At 41.6% G+C, this 23,065-nt stretch overlaps 1 protein-coding gene across 3 annotated transcripts in view; it reads right to left on the bottom strand.

Annotated features, from left to right (window-relative positions):
- Positions 1-23,065, bottom strand: part of BTBD3 (BTB domain containing 3) — a 33,324-nt gene that overhangs the window by 7,919 nt on the left and 2,340 nt on the right. The window contains exon 2 of one of the 3 annotated variants that reach the window (XM_070800698.1): positions 327-606. In XM_070800698.1, coding sequence (XP_070656799.1) covers positions 327-469 — 143 coding nt within the window. In that variant the 5' untranslated portion in view covers positions 470-606. Of the gene's footprint in view, positions 1-326; positions 21,450-23,065 lie in introns of those variants that run through there. The other 2 variants (XM_070800697.1, XM_019972880.2) reach the window with 2 other exon arrangements.

Raw genomic sequence — 23,065 nt, 5'->3', positions numbered from 1 at the left:
CAAACACATGGAAGTAACTAAAGTTTAAGAAGAAAAAGTTATCCAAACTTTTTTTTAGACTTAAGGACAAATAAGAGGTTTCTGTCTCCTATAACCCAAAGACACAACCCTGTCACTTAAATGTTACAGCTTACAAAAACATTTTTATCTAAGAGGAAAACAGCTGTACTGCTCTGGAAAAGATACAAGGCAGTTTTCCATTACCAATAAAGCTGCTGGGAAAAGAGGAAACACAGATTTATGTTAAAATACATTACAGGTTGTGTAAAAGCAGAGACTTCAACACAGGAAAACTTTTCAAGTAAATATGCTGGCCCGGCACTTACCTCTCCCTAATGGTGGGATAGAGCCCCTGCCAATTGGGGGCAGGAATAAGGTTGTTGTTACTGAGATTCTGCTGGTGGTGCTGCTGGACAGTGCTGCTGCTGGAGCTGGCTGGTTTTTTGCGGGGGAATATATCAGCAGCCATCTTCTTCTTCTTTTTAGTCTTCAAGGTAATTATTTCATAACAAACTGGAGGCAACTTGCTGCTGCTGTTGCTGCTGCTGCTGCTGCTGCTTGGATTTGTTTTCTTCGAGCTTTTCTTGGACCTGTTCTTTACCGTCTCTGGAAGCATCAAGAAGAAGGTGAGACATTTCATGTTCCTTTCCTTGTCATCTACCATGAGTACAGTAGGTCTCTCTTTATAGCCAGATATCCCAAGTCGGTGCGAGCATCAGGGAAAAGAGGCTAGCACGAGCTGAGATGAAAACAGAAACCAACAAGCTGATATTTTGCTTCTTTTCTCAGGCAGGCAAGGTGACCTTTTTACTATGTTGAATGAGACACAGGTTTTAAGTTTTATCCAGTACTGGCTCTGTTAAATACATCCCCATTATGATTCCTGTTTCTCTTATTTGCTCATAAAAATAACCCAGTTTCCTAGATGACCTGAAAATGCTACACTGAGAGGAGACGACAGGCAGAGAGAGCCGTAGTGCTTGTTTTCTGAATTAGGTTATCAAGATGTGCTGGAGCTGCGTGAGTCTGTTCAGCCGGCTGAAGTTGTGTGGTGAATGGACCGGAGGAGAGTAGGTATTACAGCCCTGCAGATGGAGTCAGACAGCCAGTGCTCAGAGCCAATAGCTGAAGTCACCAACCCTGATTGGGCCAAGCCAAACAGTGACACCTATTGCAGCGTGCACAGTTCTGACGTTAAAGGAGCAGCAGTTGCATTCTCTTGGCTACTATATGTCTGTACGTTTAACTAAGATAAACACCTACGGAACATATTTGAAAACAGATAGAGTGTATGTCCACAGACTTCTCTTCAGCAGACGTGCATTTTTATTTCCCCGGTTAAACAAGCAGGATCAATTAACAAAGCTTAGGGACTGATATCTACTCTATGTTTCTAGTAAAATCCTTCTCCTGGCAGCATTTAGTTTCTAGTACTTCAAACAAAGCCCTCCATTTTACCAGCTAAGAGGGATTACACATAGAGAAGTCATATTAAACACATTTATTAACGCCTAATGTAATAAAAGAATGAAAATTTTCTTTTTTCATTTTTAGTCTCTTTTAATGCAAGTTAGAGTCTAGTGCAAAACAGGAGATGAGGTCATGTGTTCATTTTACCTCCCAGGGTTTTCTAGCTCTTATGATGAACTTTGATAGGAGCCCCAGATCACAAAATACCGTTAATTAGACTAAAATGATACCAGCAGGTTTAGCTGCACTGAAACATAAAACTCATTCTAGATGTAAAAATAAGATTCAAATGAGACCAATCTGGTAATCAGCATTTAAAGGTTACAACTCACTAAAAATATGTGAAATGGGGCCCTGTTCAGAACTTCAAAAAATCCAAACTAAATGGTATGGTTACATTTAGCTTCATCACAATTTTAGAGTATAATCCTCAAATTCTAACACACATTAACAAGGCTATCCAAAATGATGTATGTTCTGATGCTGTGTAGTTGAGACGCAAACAGGTTCCCTCTGCTTTGAATCAGAATAATACCAACTCCTGTGTGGTTTCCACAGACGTGAACCCTCCAACAGTTTCTAGCTTTGCTGAGGACGGACAGGCCCCACACACGCCCCATCTGCCGCCCCTGCAGGACCACAGCCCGGCGCTGCACCACTGCCATCCGAACAGCCAGTGCCTGACAGTGAGGGTCCAGTGAACGGGCCCTTCGGTCATGGTTATAACCAACCATCTACTACACAGAGCACAATGGAAACCAGACTTTAAATCCCTGGGACTCTGAATCACTAAAGTCAATCGAGGAATGCCCTCTTTACTGTCATCATTTTATTCTCAGACCTGTTTACAAAGCCTCTGCAGGACAGACTGTGAGCAGAGAACCATGGCCTTTTTAGCACAGGTTCTTCACCCCTGGTTTGTTGTGCCACATGTACTGCCTTCTCAGTCACAGGGTGAACACACACATGAACGTGCGCCCACGCAAACACACTTCCAATTCACTTCACCAGAGTGTGTGTGTGAGCCAGAACGACAGAGAGGGAGGGAGCAAAACTCATGCAGAAGGGCACGGAGAAGGAGCGAGCGCGTTCCTCCAGAGCTGCCTTCTCAGAATACAACTAGAGCCAGAGGGTCTCGCGCAGGCTCCGCGCTACTGAGCTTCCTGACCACCACCCTCCCAGGAACAGGCTCCATGCCAGGCAGCTCCTTTTGACTGGGGATAATTCCCTGCGTATTTCTAACAAATCTAGTAGCTGGCTTTTTAGGTCAGAAGTAATCTATTAGAATGGAAGGGAAATGAAGGCTTTTGAGACAGACTTACCAGCAGCTGGAAAGACAAAATAGAAAAAGTATAATAGGCAGACACAAGCATGTAGTTTTGTGGGTTTTATTCATTTTTTGCATATAGTTCAACAGCCTTCACCTGTGCCTACAAAAAAACACTGCTCTTATGTGGCTAGAATAAAGGAGAAAGTGCACGTAATAATTTAAGAAAGAAAATTATATAATATTTTAGAAAATGCTCTTTATTTAGAAAGTTAAGTTTTGCGGAGAAGCTTGGAAAAGTGTGTTAACCTGGAATCACCTAGAACAGCGCTGCCAAGAGGGGCCCTGCCCTTCCTCTCGGCCGTGGGGACTGAGGAGCGTGGCTGTTTTCAAGACGTGTCTTTCACTACAAAAACTAATCCAGTTTTTAAAAAACAAGAAAGACATTTTAATGTTTGTAGCCAGTTTGGAAAGGCATGAAAACGCTAATAAAACCATGACAAAAGCTTGCCGAGAGCTCCCTCTTACCACGATGATGAGGCAGTTAATACATGGCACTTGCGCCTGCTCATGTGGTCCGGGGTGTAGCAGCAGCATCTCCTGGGGGTGCTGCTGGAAACCTCGGTCTCGGCCAGCTTCTGCATCAGAATCTGCGTTTTCAACAAAACCCTCCAAGCCATTTCCATGACATTCAAGTCTGAGAAAACCTCATACAGATGAGGTTTGTATAACGGAATAAGGGAATGTTGTAAGGTCTTCTCAACATCTGGGGCCACATATCACATTCCATTTTCAAATGAATGGACAAATAATTCAAAATAACTTCATTTTGAACCTTCATGTCTTGTTCTGAAATTCTGATTAGCCCCTAAGAGTCAGATTCTATGATTCAGATGTGCAGACTAAGAGGGCCAATGGGGAGGCCCCCAAATACTTTTCAATACTCAGGAAAAGAAGCTCAAGCCCAAATTATTTCAAATGGTGATGAAAGAGACAATTAGTGGGAAAAATGAAGGATTAAAAAAAATGCCAAGTGTGGAACAGATGAATAACTTAATTTTTAAAATAATCTATCTCACAGTTAATTTTCAAAAAATTAGCACTGTGGTGCAGCACAATTAGCAATCAAATAGTCTGCTTCAGTCCTGGTTAGCCACTACAAATGAGAGCTCTGTGTGTGTGTGTGTGCATGCGTGCCGGCAGGGAGAGTGTCTGAACAAATCATTTAGCCTTTAAAGCGCCTACACAGTGAAGAGGTTCATCCAGAATTGATGGGTGTTTCTCAAACTTTACCCTCAATCCACAATAAGAAATCTATTTTTGTCTTCAGACCTAGCAGTGACACACATAAACACGCAGATCTATACACAAAGGAAAACGCAGGTCACAAAACTAAACTTATGCTTGGCATGTTATGAAACACTATGATATTTTCTGTTTTATTCTTTTCTTTTAAATATTGGTTTTGATACAGTCACCTGACTTAAAGACCACAGCTGAAGTAACACTGGTCTAGATTATTTCTAAGGACTTCTAAGGCTTAACATCCAGGGTTTTTTCCTACCGGGAATCTGGATTAAGAGCCACCAGATAAGGAAAAATACAAGGCTGCATCAACCTAATGGGGCCCATGAAATTCCTCAAACTGCAGGCAAAATTGGGAGTTTGCATTTATTTTTTTGAAAAGAGAAGCTATATCTGTCTTTTAGAATAATTTATGATGCAGAACACCATAAAATGTTATGGAAATCTCAGGTTAATTTGAATAGTCAAAATATTCATATCACTTTTATTTTCTGCTTTTATTTCTATAGTTTATTTATTAAACACAAATAACGGCTTCTTTCCTTCCCTTGAAATTAACTTCAAATAGTTAAAACTCCCTCTATTGAATCTGTAACCCAGAAACACTGGGTTACAAGAATAAAGAATATTGAATACCCACTGGGTTGAAGAATAAAGAATACCAGCCCAGTATCTACCATCAAATTTCACCTCTAAAATTTCTTTCTGTCTAGCATATCATTTGTTCCTACATGTCCTGAATTTTCAAAGCTGTTATGAGACATGGTTAATTTGCCCTAATAAAGTAAATAAATAGGTCAAGTCAAGAAGCCCATCAATTTTTTATGAAAGTATTCTCAAAATACAATATGCTGATCATGCAGTATATTAGGTGTCAGGCATGCAAGGGTGACCAAGATTAGAAGCCAAGCTTAAAAGGTTAGCTAACAGCAGTGGATTTCAGATAATTTTATAACTGCCAGAAAGTTCAATCACTTTTATCTCTTTCCATCCAATTCCCAGTAATAATAAAACTATGAACAGGATTTAAACTCACTTAGTTCATCTTCCTTACCACTGGAAGGTTTGCCAGACACCCTACCTTCATATCTCTTGGACTGAAAGGAGTCCCTTGGACTGCAAGGAGCTCAAACCAGTCAATCCTAAAGGAAATCAGTTCTGAATATTCACTGGAAGGACTGATGCTGAAGCTGAAACTTTAAAACTTTGGTCACCTGACGCGAAGAACTGACTCACTGGAAAAGACCCTGATGCTGGCAAACACTGAAGGCAGGAGGAGAAGGGGACAACAGAGGATGAGATGGCTGGATGGCATCACTGACTCGATGGACATGAGTTTGAACAAGCTCCAGTAATTGGTGATGGACAGGGAAGCCTGGTGCACTGCAGTCCATGGGGTCGCAAAGAGTCAGAGGCAACTGAGTGACTAAACTGAACTAGTTTATTCAGTTGGGGGACTTGAGTAAGGTTTGGAACCAAAAATATGAGAGTAATGACTTAATGCAAGGGGTCCAGAAGATGAAGGGATTTGAGAAAACTCCACAGTTAGGTTGTGGGCAATGTTTGGACTAGGGTACAGATTCCCTGACTGCTTTTTCAACTGTGTCTGTTCTATTCACTCTAATTTTCGCCCACAGTAATCACCCCACATCCTTATGTAATGCTTTATCTTTGTATTTCTAATCTATTTTAAAAGAAAACTACAGGTCCAAATTTACAGCTATGAAAACCATGAACATACACATGCTCTCTGCCCTGCAGGAAGAAACTGCTAGACAAATGTGAAGCCCCTTTCTGGAAAGAAATGCAGAGGACCTGTAACAGGAAGGAACCCAGGAGCACAGCAGTCATGGGGAAGCAGTAACAGAACAGGCTCTCCAACAAAATGAAAATTAGAAAACCAGCCATTCACGGTTAGCACCAACAAATCCTATGTCAACAACTAACCGCACTGGCAACTCTTGTTTAACTTGCTCTAACCCTGCACTCCTGCCTGGACTTGTATTCGGTTTACTGCAAGACTGAAGTTTAAAGAAGGTAGGCTGGACATTTCCAGAACCTAACAGAGAAGAGTAATGATACATTACGATGGAACAGTGTTTGGTTTTGCTTAGTTTTCTCTTCAATACTGAGCAAAAGTTATGCCTGTGATTTTGGAGGGGAAAAAGTACATATATAAGTGACAAAATGTTGACAGTTCCTAAAGATAGCAGCAGCTGCTGGAAAACAAGACTATATGTGTGCTAAATTTGGAAATAAATATTGAGTCAAGCATTGGCAACACAGTATAGTGAAAAAAGTAAGTGCCAATAATACATGACCTTAGGGTTAGTTACTCAGAATCTGTGAGCCTCCTTCTCCTAGTCTGTCAAATGGGGTGATTCCGCTCAGCTCACTCCTTTCAGGATGATCCTGAAAGGCAAGATTACAGGTCTGTGAAAGCACTTTGATAAAAGCTGAAAACACTCTGCAAAGGTAAATTTCCACTATTAGCAACAATGGTACCCAAAGCAGGGAACATTTGTGATACAATCTTTCAAAACACAAACACCCAAAGATTAATCTGGCTCCCTGCCCTCCTCATCTTCCTGCTTTACAGCATGGACATTTCATCCATCCGCAGGCTCGTTCAGCCCCACCACGATGGCCCTGGGCTGCTGCACCTCTCCTTCCGAAGCTGCAGGTGAGGCTCAATCAGGATGTCTGGGGTGCACTGTGACCAGGTCCCACCCAACGCTCAACTGTGCCCCTGGAAGACACACTCCAGGCTGAGTGTCCCTGGACTTCAAGACCACCTACTGGCAGATGCTCAGCTGTGCCCTCCTCCTGAGAGAGCCCAAAGCAGCAGGCAGTCCAGAGCCACTCAGCAATGTCCACAGTAGCAACTCAGTTTGGCCTCTCAACAATGACCCGACGTGCATTCTAGCACCAAGTATGATGAAGCTAAGACAAATCCTCGGGCAAGGCATGTCTCCGTGTGGCTGGAGGGAGGAAGCTCATGGGCTATTTCCTTTGTGTCATTTCCTCCTCACCAAGTCCCATTCAACCTTAAACTGTACGTTACATTTGGGTAAACTGTCCAAAGGCAGAATGTGACAATTCTGTGAAGGCAAAAACAATGATTCTTTTAAAATTTCATGTAACAGTTAACACAATATTTGATGATTATAGCTGTGTCTGGGTGTACTTTGTTTGCACTATTAACTCATCTAAATGCCAAATCATTCTCTATCATATGTTAAATGAGGTGATCCTGAAAAAGACCATATAAAATATATCATACAAGATACTCTAAGGATAGATATTTAAAAGACTACTACTATGATCTCTTTTGTAAAGTTTAAGTTTGTACTAAAGTACACCAGGTAATCAATTGCTAATTTACATGTACTCTGGGTGATCTCATATTAAGTTTCCTCATGTGTAAACTTGCTGACTACATAATCTCTTATCTAGATTTCTAGAATTAAAGAATCTGTATAATGTTTGGCAGAAATAATGATTTATTTAATATAGTCTTCTTTATATTTTAACATTATGATTATGATCAAAACCCACCTAAAACTCTATGTATTATATAGACATGTATTACAATTTACTGATTGTAACATTCCTTTTTCTCTCACTGCCCCGCCAACATTTTAACATCTCTGAAATTGGGTTGAATCTTATAATTGATGGCATTCTATAACTTTAAGCTCCTCCATGTTCTTGTTGGTACATAAAGGCATAACTTACAACTGATGGCTCCTTACAGTCAGTGAAATAAAGTAAAAGATACATAATTCAAAAGGAAAAAAAAAGGGCTCTCTTCTTTAGGTTGGCTAATTATTCTGCTAACCAGGTAAGATGATGGCTCAGAATTCTGGCTGAACTACATCAGAATAATAGAGCTTTCATCAAGTAGTCATTTGATAAAGTATTAATATATAATCGAAATCCTCAACTGACAACTACTACTGTTGACAACCGATGACATGGTAAAGCTTATTTTGGATAAACTAAAGCCAGGCCTCAGGAGATGTCTTCTGAGAAGGCCCAAGGCGGGGGCTGCTCTGACCCCAAAGGGGACGTTAATCCCATCGGAGATGCCAAAGGGAAGGCCCTGCCCCACCATGGCTGCAACTTTCTCCAGGTTTACTGTTGGCTTTAGTTGACAGAGGAGGAAAATAATGTTTTAGTCAAAAGAAAAAAAATTTTTCCTAAGTATTTTTTTTTACTTTAGCTAGCATATATTTATTTTTTCTGATATTTGGAAGATAATAACCAAAAATATCTCCATAATCAGATCATTAAAATTCAAAGGCCTCTTCATTTATGCACTTAACCAAGGAATGTGTGGCTTTATCAGATGAAGTCACCCTTTCCCGAAGGGCACATGGAACAGGAAGAAGAAATCCCAACAGCCTTCAAACCAGGTGTTCTGTATCAGTTCCGGCTGTTAGCAGGGTGAGTGCATGCATGCTCAGTCATACTCTTTGTGACCCTATGGATTGTAGCCCGCCAGGGTCCTCTGGCCATGGGATCTCCCAGGCAAGAATACTGGTGTGAGTTGACATTTCCTTCTCCAGAGGGTCTTCCCAAGACAGGGATCACCCCTGAATCCAACCCCTGCGTTGGCAGGCGGGTTCTTTATTACTGGTGCCACCTGGGAAGGCCTATTAACAGGGTAGGTGTTGCAAACCAACTTCCCCAACCTCCACAAGGTAGTGAAAATGCTCTTCAAGATAAAATAAGATTCCCAAATACTAGTCACATCACCATGTGTGTTTGCTCTAAGTCACTCAATGACACTTAGAAATAAGCACTGCTCTGGTGGCTCAGACGGCAAAGCATCTGCCTACAATGCGGGAGACCCAGATTCAACCCGTGGGTGGGGAAGATCTCCTGGAGAAGGAAATGGCAACCCACTCCAGTATTCTTGCCTGGAGAATCCCACAGACAGAGGAGCCTGGTGGGCTACAGTCCATGGGGTCACAAAGAGTCAGACACGACGGAGCGACTTCACTTCACTTCTCCTCTCCCCCAGAGCTTCCCTGGTGGCTCAGCGGTAAAGAATCCACGTGCCAATGCAGGAGATGTGGGTTCAATCCTTGGGTCAGGAAGATCCCCTGAGGAAGGAAAGAGCAACTCGGACCAGTATTCCTGCCTGGGAAATCCCGTGGCCAGAGGAGCCTGCCCAGCTACAGTTCATGGGGTCGCAAAAGAGCTGGACCGACTTAGCGACTAAGCAGCAGCAGCAACAACAGCACAGCTCTGCTCCCTCAACACACTACACAACACCTGAAGGAAGGGTATGTGTCACCTTAAATACTTTCACCACTGTAAAAGCAGGAGGATACTCTTGATAAAGGCAAGGCAGATTCAAAGAAAAAAATTTCATTTCCTATTGTAGCAAAGCCACACAGAAAAGACTAGTTATCAGTTTTGTGTTTTGACCATCACCACACATGTCCACAAGGGCCTCAGTTAATTACTATTTAATGAAATGCCTTCCTTCATTTTTATAATGTATGTGACTAGAATGAAATATAGTTATTTTAGGCAAACAATACAAGATCTAAAAATAAGAGATGTGCTACACAGAGAGAAACCGTGCTACAGGAAAACACAAACACATCTGAATCACCAGGCACCTTCAGGCCCAACTTTTACCCTATCTTTCTGGAGTGGAGACCACCAAATGAAAATGAAAAACACACATGCATTTCTATACTGAGCCACAAAAATATCTTCTAACAAATAATCCAAATAGAAATAGAAGCCTGTGACAGAGGGTTATTATAGAAACCAGCTTCTGGCAAAAACTCAAAGTAAAATCTGTTTCTGCTTTAAGTCCAAATAAAAAAAATATGTTTTATGCTACTTTTAATTAGCTTTAAAGTCTACAGTTCCCCCACGATGTTTTGAAGGACACAGTATAAAGGCACGCTGACTGTAAATGTTGGATAACCGTAACTGTATCAACACCAAGTAACACTCAGAGACTGCCACCATTCGCTGCAGGAATAATTGTTTGGCACCACTGAAGAACCCCTTGTTGCTTCCATCTCTCACGCTGTTTTAATCAGAATTAAAGTTGAGGGGTTTCTATACTTAGTTTCAGAGAAGGCAATGGCACCACACTCCAGCACTCTTGCCTGGAAAGTCCCATGAACGGAGGAGCCTGGTGGGCTGCAGTCCATGGGGTCACAAACAGTCAGACATGACTGAGCAACTTGCCTTTCACTCTTTACTTTCATGCATTGTAGAAGGAAATGGCAACCCACTCCAGTGTTCTTGCCTGGAGAATCCCAGGGATGGGGGAGCCTGGTGGGCTGCCGTCTATGGGGTCGCACAGAGTCGGACACGACTGAAGCGACTTAGCAGAATACTTAGTTTCATTGCCTGTGTCAGAACTAAGAAAATAAGGTGTTTCAAACAAAAATTCCATTCTAATAATATATTCAGCAAGTTTTTTTTTAATTAAAAGCTACTCTTTAAGTAGGTCAATACTTGAACTACCCAGAGATATAGAATAAAACAACTGCTTATAAAACAACGCTCAAGTAAGCCTCACTTAGAAAGTCAAGACTATTCATGAAAATATGTACTCAAATTTGGGTCTCCCCAAACTCCGCACCACACAAAAATAGGCAGAGTATTTACACGTGCACCTTAACCACAATGAGCAAATTAAAAGCATTCAAGTCAAAATACATCTTCAAAAAGTAGCAACTTAATCGTTAGTACCTCAAATTTTTGGTTTGGGATTTTTGTTTTAGTTAACACTCGGAGAGGCAACCATTTCATCACAGTCAAGAACTGCATGGACTCATACAAGAGCCACTGTTATGATGATGACTGGAACCAAACCACGGCAGAGCTGACAGTCTCTGAAAAGGGTGATCAAATTTACAAGAGCCAGGCCTCCGCATAAGCACTCCACTAGGCAGCTGCAGGGACGCCGCGATCCCCTGAGCGCTCAGTACAGGAGACCTGGCCGCGGTCAGCATTTCTTTAATGCAGCACTGTTCCAAAGAATTTAAAATATGGCATAAAAAGGAAATGAAAAGTGGTATCTAAGTGGCATGTGGCCAGGTCTTAACCAACTGCTCTGTGCTGCTCTTCCTAAAGAGGTCATCATGGGAAGAAGGGTGGCCTGTCTTTGCATCAGCATGCTCGAAGTGTGCACCAAGCACCTAGCCACAAAAACAATAAATAAAAGAAATCCTGCCTCACCTTTCTCGGCGAGGGAAAGCCGCAGTTTGCAGTGCATTCTGGATCTCCACCACTTGCCTCCAAGGCCTGTGACCTGTCCTCTTCATTGACTCCCTTTACAAACAAGACTGTTCTCGAACTGAAATGAGCCTGCTGCTTCCTGCCATCCTCACTGTTAGAAGCCGTTCGTCCTTCACAATGCAGTCCTGAGACTCCTCGACAGGGAGGGTCTCCGGGCCTCCCCAAGACGCACTGCCTCACGTTTCAACTGCCTTGGGTGGTCTGATGAGGTGAGTTCCCCGAGGGCCTCCCAGCAAGACCCAACAGCGCCACTCCCACAGCCACCTTCCAGCTGCTCTACAGCAGGAAAGAGCGAGTGCAGCACTTCTCAATCCACCTGGAACCCTAGACTGCCTCAGGGAGTGCAACTGGCCCTGGGCTGAAGCAGAGGGCGGTGAAGCCACAAGAGACACCAGTAAAGAACTGAGACATCTGGGCAACAGTGTCCTGAGGCTTCCTGAACATGTCTGAGCACAAACACAGCTTTATAACCCTGCATCCACCGAGCATCTAGTCCAACTGAAAATATTAAAGCTCGACTTAAAGCAAGTCCCCACATGCACTCAGACCTAGGCTTCGCTTCATTACCATCTAAAACTTAACTGGAAGACAGATCTTCACACACACAGAGAGAAGTGTGGGCTAATGAGGAGCAAGACTCCGTTACCGGGACAAAGCTGCCTTTATCAACTGGTCTCAGCTCATGGTCTAGCATATTTATTCATAGCACCAGTAGAGAATTTTAGTGATTTAATGAACTAGGAAGGATAATAAATTCTCAGCGACTCACATGAAAGGAGGAAAGCAGTCATATGAATAATCTTAAAAAATGGGTAATTAAAAAGACGTTTATATGTGGCTTTGAAATGTGTTTCATTTGTACTTAACGTTGAATGGGTGAATTTCCACTACATTAGACACACCCAATTTTCAAACAAAGTAATAAAACAGGCTTGTGTGTTTAGGGCTGAGTATATGAATAGTCTGGAAACTCACCCCCATCCTGCAAACAAGCCACACAGCTAGGGACGGGCAATGTCACACTTCAGATTACTGCACGGCACAGGCACAAGCAGAAGAACTCACTTCTTAACATGTGCGTGTCTCCACGAAAACACTCTACTGTAAAGAACTGGAGTGTTAAGTAATCATGTGTTTGTTTTTTTTCCCCCAAAATAAAGAATTCTCAACTTCAGTTTACATACTATCTGACATTACTGGAGTAAGCATTAACGGAAATGATCCCATCAACAGTGGAGGAGCTGAACAGCCTAGCCATGGCTGCAGTCTCTTGCTGGTGTGTTTATTCGTCTTACCACCAGCAGCGATTTTTAAAAGCATTAGTAGGATTAAACTGCTAAGAAGTAATGGCTTGTATTGTGTACTGGCAAAAAATATAGCTTGAATTTCTAAATAACAAGTTCAACTGGCTGGAAGAACACATTTTTTTCGAAGGTGGGATGAAGTAAACACATTGTTTTGCATCTGTTGGTTAAAGTGTGTGTGTTTTAACATATTAAGTATTTTAAGCAGGTCTGAATTGCACTGGTTCAGACGGTAACTGACATAGGTACTGAAGCCCTCTGAAACCGCCTTGTGATACCAGCGGTGGTGACGCATCACCAAAAGCCCTGCCTTCTGCCCCAAACAGAAAAGGGGGCTTCAAACACATAAGGATGGGTCTACCACCAGGCTCAGGGACTCTTCTTCCCTTTCACAGCTGAAGTTGCTGGTTCCTAAACCTGGATGGTCACTCCAGTGGACCCTCAGCAGCCAGAGTGAACATCACCGAAAGGCATGTCAAGTGGTCTTGACTTCCCCATGCCTCCCCAACTCATACTTGGGGGACTTGGGGGACTCAGGAACCCTGATGAAACAGCTTGTGTGAAGGCAGATTAGCTACTGTGTGTTCTTCTGCCATAATCAATGGACCATCTCACGGGGAATCTCTGGGAGATGCAGCAGTAAAAACTTTTGATTTTATTAAATCTCAATCCTTGAGTATACATTTTCTTAACAGTTTATGTGATGAAGTGGAAAGTATGCTTAAAGCACTTCTGGTGAAACTGAAACAGAATGGTTGGCATGGGAAAAAGAAAAAATTGTGTGAGAACTGAACCAGCCACTTAGTTCATGGAACACCAATGCACTTGAGAAAATATGCAAAATATGCTTATTCACACTTAGGTATTTAAAAGACATTTCTTAAAAATGAATGCAATGAGCTGACTATTTATTGCAAATGAAAAAATTCAAACTTCGAGCAAAAGTTGGAATTTTGGAATTCTTGATTGTGCCACTATGAGCTTGATAGCCTCCCAAGACTGTCACTGACTTCTGAAAGACCATTTCTGATGAACAGTTGGTGACATTAGTTTTTTAACACTGTATAAAGAAACACGTCAACATTTTAAAGATTTGCATAACTCAGTGAACCAATATTTTCTAATAGTACTGCAATTACATTAAAGAATCATGCATGTTGGTAAAAGGTTCATTCAAAGTATACAGCAAACCAGTGGATTTTAGTATAAGAGTAATACAGAAAGTTCACTGATGGTTTCATCAGTTGATTCCACACAGCAATCAACTTTTAAGAAATTATCATTCAAGTTTCAATGAGGTATCAGAATATCCACAATTATCTCAAAAGACTATTAAAATGCTCAGCTGCTATCTGTGTGAGGCCATATTTTCTTCATAAGCTTCAATCAAAACATTTATTTTTAAACAAAATATTTAAATTTTTTCTTTGTTTTCATTTCTATTTCAGTAAATATTACATAAACAAGAGCTCTCTGGGTTTCTTGAAATATTCAAAAGTATAAGAATCCTGAAGTCAAAAAGTATAAGAACCATTGATGCCCACTTGACATAAGGAGTTTGGATTTTACTCTGAGTGTAATTGTGGTAAGCTATTAGCAGTTTTAGTGAAGATTCCTAAAAAAAAGAAAAAAAAAACTTTAAGTGATCAGGGTCAGGGTTTTACACATACCTGTTTTTTGGTTCTACTCTTCCAGAAAATAATAATTAATTCCCAGAGCATAATTCTCAACTATTAGGTAGACAGAATGGAAGACATGAGAAAATGACAATCTCTGCCACAAAAAATAAACAGCAGTCAAGGAGCTAATATTCCATGTTTTATTACATTGGTTGGCACCTTAACTTTGTCCTGTCCTCAGAAAATTCAAATGCAAGCTGCAAGATATAGACATCTTCTTCAAAGATCTTAAGAAAGAAATTTAAATGAGCTTTGAGGAGACTATTGTCTCCAGTAGCGTCACATAAACCAGCAAGAAAGAAGCAAGTTTCTCTCTGATAGTTTGCTCTCTGCTACAGGAAAATGAGAAGTAGTAACATGGTTGCCAACATTTAGGAGAATTTGTTCACATTTGCCTTCATTTAAAGATACATTAGACAGAAACTGCTTCCACTTCCAACACACCATTTTAATTGTGGTTTATGTAGTATCAAAATATTCCTCTATATTAAATAATTGAAAACAGTGCGATGGAAATAAAATTTAGGTTAGGACTCTGCAGAAGTCCAAACAAAGGGAATATATCTACTAGCTGTGACTTTTCATTTAAAAACTGCCTTTCCTTAAAGAGCTGGTGTTCACTTTCTCAAAAGATTTTAGAGGTTGTGTCAGTAGGTTTGTGATTCTCCTACCTACCTTACATTTAGTAATTATTATTAAAGAAAGACTAGAAAATCAAAATACAGATTGATCTGATCTCAAGAATCTGATTTTCCTATAGCCCAATCCAAACACCATTAGGTTTTGACATCTCTAATCGACACCCTCCTGGTCAAGTACATGGCGATCTGGTGAGGATTTTGAGAATGTGTCGGGAGCTGTGTGCTGTCCTGGAGTCCAGGCCCAACTCTGGCATTTTGAGGCATCCTTCCTGGTGCGGACAGCGGAAAGAGGCTAACAACACAGCTCAGAGTCTCACGTACACATGGGCTGATACCATAGTCCCAAAGAAAGACTTGTTCAATAGTGTTACATTAACTAGAAAATCTACTCATTCCCATAAAGGCGTTCTCCAGCGTTCACTAGTATGTGCTGAAATCCTCCAGCGGAGGGGTGGGGAGTCGGCCGCCAGAGACCCGCTCCTGCAGCCAGGCCAGCTTCTAGCTCTTCAGCTCATCTCCTGAGGCTGCAGGAGGACTGAGGGAAGAGACCGGGGGCGGGGGATGGGGGGGGAGACCTGGGGTGCACACAGTGGGTGTGTTACACGGGGCTGGAGACGGGCAAGGGCTGTGCCAGAGAGAAAGCAAAAGCCAGAACAGCTGTTGGGTATCTGAACCTGCAAGGGGAGCAGCTTCTCACACTTTTAATGTGGACGTTAACATTATTTTAAGAAGAGAGGCTTGCTGTAACCCTAGTCAAGAATTTTATTATTCTCTCAACTTTCTAGGAATATAGGTCATTTCCCAGGAACATATCTAGATGGAGTTTGACTACTACACTTGACTTGCCACTGCACATCCCATGAACACAGGTATGAAAATAGGTGATGGTCTAGATGTAAGCCCTTGTCTTTGCAGAGGCTCACAGTATAATGGCTGATGGCCAAAACCAGCCCCTTGCTACAGAGTAGGTGTGTTTGCTGGTGCTGGACAGGCAAAATCACCACTTCTAAAAAACTGGCAAATACAAGAAAAGGTGGCAATTAAAAAGAAAATCTTCACAAAGAAAACAAACATTGTACTTGCCCAGGTCCCAGCCCAGGTGTGTAACTGTAAAAAGCAAGGTGTGCTTTCCAAGTGGGCTATCCATTAACAGCCTAAACTAAGGGGTGTTTTGTAATTCAACAGCAGAAAAGCAGTGCTTTCCATTCAACCTTGGCCAACAGCACTGACTGTTTTAAGAGTTCAAAATAAAATAAACTGTAAGTGATAACTCGTAAAGAATGAATCTTTGTTTTAACGAAACACAATGATTGGAGCTTCAAAGACAACACAAATTCATCAAGTGATGCATTCAGAACAGTGGTGCTTATGACATTTTATTTCTAATATGTATGGTAATCATGGCTAAAATGTTTACACCTTCTAAATATGGGGACCTACCCTGCTCACATTACTATTACTGAAAAATTAAGATTAAAAAAAAATAAGGAACTAGATATGTTTTGTAGGAAACAATTTAGAAATCGAAGCAAATGTTCATATTTGTGTTTACCTCACTGGTACTGGGTTTATGCATTTCTAGAGATGACACACATCATGGTTTTGGTTTATGGTCTATTCTTTGGCTGCCGACATGATCCCTAAAATCATCTTCTTCTGGCACACGACACCACTTAATTGCACAGCAATTCCAATAGTATAAAACACACGAACATTTCGTGCCCTATAGAAAGAGAGTGAGTCTGACGTTTCTGAGACGTACTGATATTTGAAGCACAGCAAAGACACTAAGAGACTGTACGCAGAACTGTAAATGACTGCTCTGCTGCAGGGATGGCCACAACGCACGCTTGTGGGGGAAACTGAGGCCAAAGGCCTGACTGCCTTTGATTTTGTGGATTTAATACCATGTTCAACTACGTGCTTCTCTGTGGCTCTGAAGGACTTCAAAACCATCTTATATAAGAACTTATTTCAGCTAGAACATTGGAGGAAAAAGGACTTAAAGATGGGGAGAGAGATGGGCTTAGAGATGGGGAGATGTCTGAACAGCAAGAAAACAGAAAAGCGAAAACAAGTGGCTGCGTCCCATTCTGAGATGGGTTAGAGAGTAAACAAACCGTAGATCGCTGATACTCACCAGGGAGAGCAGACCCCTTTATTCTGAAATGTTCCTCACCCCATTGGTTAAAAACTGAAAGCCAAAGAGAGCAGATTCTAGAATTTAATTCATATCATTCAGATGTGAATTAATGCAAATGGCTAAGGCTTTCTGACAGTTAAGTGGCCTTTTCCTCCTGTTCCTACACTCCGGCAGGGTTCAGCACTTTACAGACAGTATCCTATTTAATCCTCATAACCACTCTCTGTATTATTATATCCATTATGAATTATACATGTTCTGCAACTTCTGTTTTGCTGGGGGGATGCTAAATCACCAGTGTTGGATCCAAAGATGCTATACAACTACCCTGCTTTATAAGAAAATCATTGGAAAAAAATAAAGTAGACTATATTCATTTATTCAAAAAAATTTTACTGACTACATTCTGTGTATCAGACACTTGAGACACATTAATGAACAGACATAAAAATACTTGGCCACATGGAACTTATTGTCTAGCAGGGACAGGGAGATTCACCAAAAACAATAAATAAGTCATATAGTAATTTAGATGCTACAAAAAAATGGAAACATAATGCATTCCACGAAGGACACAAGGCATAGTTTGCAGCTGTAAACAGCGGGGACATCACTGCTGAGACTGCAGTTTAGTGAAGACCTGAAGGTGCAGAGGGACACAGGCAGAGTGAACACCCTGCACAAAGATCTCAAGGGGGAATGTGCCTGCAGGGTTCCAGGGTCAGTCAGGAGGGAAGGCTGGCTGGATGGAGAGCATTCCATTCCAGGGAAAGGACTGGAGGGGAGGTCACAGTGGGGGAAAGAGAATGCACTGGGCTTTGTGAACCATCATGAGACTCTGACTTTTACTCTGAGGGACATGGAAAGCAGGTGAAGAATCTGAAGCATATCTGACCTATGTATTAAAAAGATCACTCCAGCTGTTAGGCTGATAACATACTAAAGGGAAGTCAGGACGGTGAAAGGAGAGGCCACTGAAACCACCCAGGCAGGAGGTGCTGGAGACCTGCAGGAAGGCGCTTGAAGCAGAGGTGGGAAAATAGGCTGAGCTCCTGGGTTTATTCTGAGGACAGGATTGTGGAAACATCTGGAAGATAAACCAGCAGGATCTGCTAACAGCCTGGATGTAGAGTGGGAGAGAAAGAGAAGAGTCAGGATGATTCCAAGGTTTCTGACTTAAATAACCTGAAAAATAGAACCACCCCAACACAGTAACTGAGGGCTACAGGGAGGACAGGTTTGCAGAGGAAGATCAGAAATTCTGCTTTAGTCTTTAAAAGTGAAGTATCTTTTACATATTCAAGTCAAGAAAGGAGATGGATAACACACATCAGGAGTTTAAGAGTGCCACCCTAGCTGGAAGTATATACCTAGAGTCTTAAGCTGCATGGTATTTTATTAAAATCTTACAATTGTTTGTGACAGAAGTCCTACAAAAACTGAGCCCTAAGCACTCCAAATTAACGGCTGTGTGGGGGGAAAAAAAGCACACATTAGAATTTAAAAATGACTGAAAAGTCAGTGATACAGAAGGAAAAGCAGGAGACTGTGGTGTCCTCAAAATCAACTGAAGAACGTCAAATGAAAACGGGAATGACCAATTATATCAAATGCTGCCAAGAGATAAAGATGAGAGATGACTGTTGCAATTTGCAATATTTTCTTTCGAAAAATCCCTGGAAAAATCCCACTCAGCCCCCATTCCAGAAAACATGAGTATTGTATTAAATACGTTGTCTTTTTTAAAGATTTTAAAAATAATGTATTATTTTATAATAATTACATAATTATAATTATATAATAATTATAATTGTGTAATAATGTATTTGTTTTTACTTTGGTCTCTGCTGCTGCACGGGCTTTCTCCAGCTGCAGCGAGCGAAGGATCCTCTCGCGCGGCCGCGCACGGGCTTCTCTGGTTGAGGAGCACAGGGTTCAGGGGGCGCGGGCTTCAGTAGTTGCGGCACGAAGGCTTAGCGGCTCAGCAGCATTTGGAAACCTTCCGGGACCAGGGATCGAACCCGTCCCCCTCCTGCGCTGGCAGCCGGATTCTTTACCACCGAGATACCGCGAAGCCCCGAATGTGACGTTACCTTTCAGTTTCGTCACGAACGGAATTTATTTTTCTAAAGAACTATTCAAAAGGGAAGGATTTACTCCAGTTTAATATTTGGGACTCAAGTCAGTAGATTTGTTAAGAAATACTAGTGATAACTGTAGCTGCTAACAGTAATCTGCTAATATTCCATTCCTCAGTTCAGTTCAGTCGCTCAGTCCTGTCCAACTATCCGTGACCCCATGGACTGCAGCAGGCCAGACCTCCCTGTCCATCACCAACTCCCGGAGTTTACTCAAACTCATGCCCACTGAGTCGGTGATGCCATCCAACCATCTCATCCTCGTCCCCTTCTCCTCCTGCGCTCAATCTTTCCCAGTATCAGGGTCTTTTCAAATGAGTCCTATCTCTTTAAAAAAAAAAAAACAAAAAACCTCTAGGTAAATTGGAAATAAAAGGATAGATTTTCTCTGTCCTGATGAGAAATTATGATAAACAAAAGCCAATACTGTACTACTGTTTTTCCTATTAAAGAACAAAAGTTTGCACATTATTGCCATTACTATTTGATAATGTTCCAAAAGTATTTTATAATATTCCAAAAGGCTAACACTAGAGCAGTCTGCCATAAAACCAAAATAAAAGGTATAATTATTAGAAAGAAGTAGATACAAGTGTCACTATATACAACTGATTATATAACTAGGAACCCCCAAAAAATAAACTGGAAAGCTCTTAGAATAACAGCCAGGTATAATACAAAGAACAAAATCAACAACCATCTTATACCAACAATAGCCAACTTGATGAACCCTTCACAACAGCAACAAAAACATAAATACCTCAGAGAACCCTAACAAGAAATGTTAGGACTTAATAAAGATTAAGCAAGCAAACAAAACACCTCCGCTAACAGACAGGTCTGTGTAACTTTTCACATCCCTTCAGGAAAACAGACTACTCTATGTATACGTGACGATTCTTGTCAAAGAACCAAAATCACTGGATACTTCTCAGGTCTAAGGATTCATCTGCAGAGGCTTCCAGGTTAAGACGGCAAGTTTAACAAAACATCAAGCATTCAAACATCCTCTTTCTACATGCCACATAGATGTCAGTAAAGAGATCTTTCCAGAACACACGCATCAAGCACAGAAAGACCTGTAGTGAAGATGACACAAAATCACAAAAGTGAAAAGCAGACAGACAAACAGCAACTCAGCAGACCTGAGAGTGAGATGCCCCACCGCCCGTGAGGAGAGCTGAGAAGCACTCCAGTTTGCTCCAAGACTGGAGGAGAAAGGGTCAAGGAGGGGTAAACTAAGCCCGACTTCCTGGACGCCCTTCCCACCTGCACACTGTAGAGTTCTGGCCCTCAGTCCCAGAGCCCTAACAGACTGGACCTGATTAAGTCTTCAGACCGCAAGAGCACCAGAACCTTCCCCAAAGTGAAGAGGATGCTAAGACTCCAGCCAGAGGCCTCAGGATCACTGGCAGCTGGACCCTCTCCCCAGCACAGGGTGTCACCAGAGGACCAGCTTCTGACTAGCCCAAGAGGAAAAGATGGTACTTGTGGCCCCAGTGAAAAACTCAAAAACCCATCAAGAGCCTAAAGGCTGCCACTGAGGAGCCTGAGGGGATGGAGAGATGGCCACTTATTTTAGTATTTCAGTACTCTTACATTTAATTACATGCATGTACTACTATAAAGATAATAAGATCATTTTTATCTGAAAGGACAGATGTCTGTAAGTGGGATTTTTAAAAGAATAGTGTGACTTCCTCTAGCAGATATTTCCATATATTCTAAATGTACAATTAAAAAGATTTAGCATGGATTAAGATTAGAGATCAATCACTGATGAGTAAGACCTAAAACAGAATCAGACCCAAAAGTTAGTCAAGATCTTAAAATATAAAATGGAAGACCACAACCCAGTGAAGAAAGGGTGGACTGTCTAACAGATCTGCTGGTAGACAGGGCTGACTCAGGAGGAGAGGGTGCTGTAAGACAGTTCACACCCGTGTGCTAACAGAAAATTAAATGTGCAAACCTGTACTGTGCTAAGTCACTTAGCCGTGTCGGACTCTGTGATCCCATGGACTGTAGCCTGCCAGATTCCTCTGTCCATGGGGATTCTCCAGGTAAGAATACTGGAGTGGGCTGCCATGCCTTCCTCAAAGGGATCTTCCCAACCCAGGGAAGATCTCCCTCGTTGCAGGCAGATTCTTTACCAACTGAGACACCAGGGAGGCCATTGTACAAATCTAATATATATTAAACAGACGTTTTAAAATCATTAAAAAAAAAAAATTAAATAAATAAAATCATTTATTAAATGATTTTATTCATCAATTAAGAGTACAATGGGCAAAGTACCTGAACAGACAACTCTCAAAAGGCAAATGAACGAATAAAAAGCAAATTACTAATTTCTCTAGCTACCAAAATAATATGAATTAAAATAAGGCCACCTTTTTCCTGCAAATTAGGCAAGATTAAACACTGGAGTGCTGACACTACAGGAAGGCCATCCGGCATGTAAGGGAATCAGTGTGTCCTGGGATAAGCAATTTGGCAACAGGCCTCAGGAGTTATAAAGGAGTTCACCTTTGCCCCAGGAGTTCTGCTATAAATCTAGCCTGAGGCGTCACAGACATCCAGGCTTTCAGACAAGTGCCTTTACCCCAGCTCGACCTGTGTGTGTATTACTTTCTACCTACCTCCTCTACCAGACTCTGCTGAAGACCTTGCTCTATTTGGTTCATTCCATTGCTCCAAAACTCTATGTTGCAGGCACAATTATTACCCCCATTCTATGCATAAAGGAAGCACAATCAAATAATTAGGTAATTAAGGTCACTTAATGGAAAAGGCCAAGATTTGCAACTAGAGTTTAATATCATATTCCCAAACACTAAAAATGGAATATGTCCAACAAGAGAAACCTAGTTAAACAAACTTTGACATATCCATCATTTAAAATTTTACTTCTGAGGACGATTTAAGGGCACAAGAAATGTCTGTGATATATTCGCAAAGGGGCAATATTTAAAACTACAAATGAAATTAAAGTACCAATTTTGCTTAAAAGTGTATCTATGCAGACACATAAAATGGGACAAATGGAAGCATATCATGCCATGCACAGCTGTTTATTTCTGGATGATACTGCTGTGATTTTTGTGTCCTTAAGATCAGGTGAAGAAAGCTGAGCGCCGAAGAATTGATGCTTTTGAGCTGTGGTGCTGGAGAAGATTCTTGAGAGTCCCTTGGACTGCAAGGAGATCCAACCAGTCCACCCTAAAGGAGATAAGTCTTGGGTGTTCATTGGAAGGACTGATGCTGAAGCTGAAACTCCAATTCTTTGGCCACCTCATGCGAGGAGTTGACTCATTGGAAAAGACCCTGATTCTGGGAAAGACTGAAGGCAGGAGGAGAAGGATGGATGGGGAGACAGAGGATGAGATGGCTGGATGGCATCACCAACTCGATGGACATGAGTTTGAGTGAACTCCAGGAGTTGGTGATGGACAGGGAGGCCTGGCATTCTGTGATTCATGGGGTCGCTAAGAGTTGGACATGACTGAGCGACAGAACTGAACTGAAGATTAGGTGAGAAGTTACCGCCTTAGCTGCACAGCATTACTGCTGAACTACAAGGTCCATCAGATCAAAGGGTTTTCCACTATTTTTCTTTGCTGAGAGTAAAATGGGAAAAATCAGCCTTACAGAATTTGCTTGATAGTCCAAAAGTTAACTAGCACAAAACACCAGAGTAGAGAAAACTTCTTCAATCCCTAATACATGCTGGAAATCTCTGTACTACCACCATAAGTATTTTGGATTGACTGACCAAATTCTGATCATTTACACAGCAAAGTTTAAAGATTTCAAAACACAAACAAGCCTGAAGAC

This window comes from Bos indicus, chromosome 13 (genome assembly GCF_029378745.1).
Source record: "Bos indicus isolate NIAB-ARS_2022 breed Sahiwal x Tharparkar chromosome 13, NIAB-ARS_B.indTharparkar_mat_pri_1.0, whole genome shotgun sequence".
In the NCBI taxonomy this organism is placed as follows: Eukaryota; Metazoa; Chordata; class Mammalia; order Artiodactyla; family Bovidae; genus Bos; species Bos indicus.
Note: the sequence above shows the minus strand (reverse complement) of the source record. Positions and strands in the feature narration are given on the sequence as shown.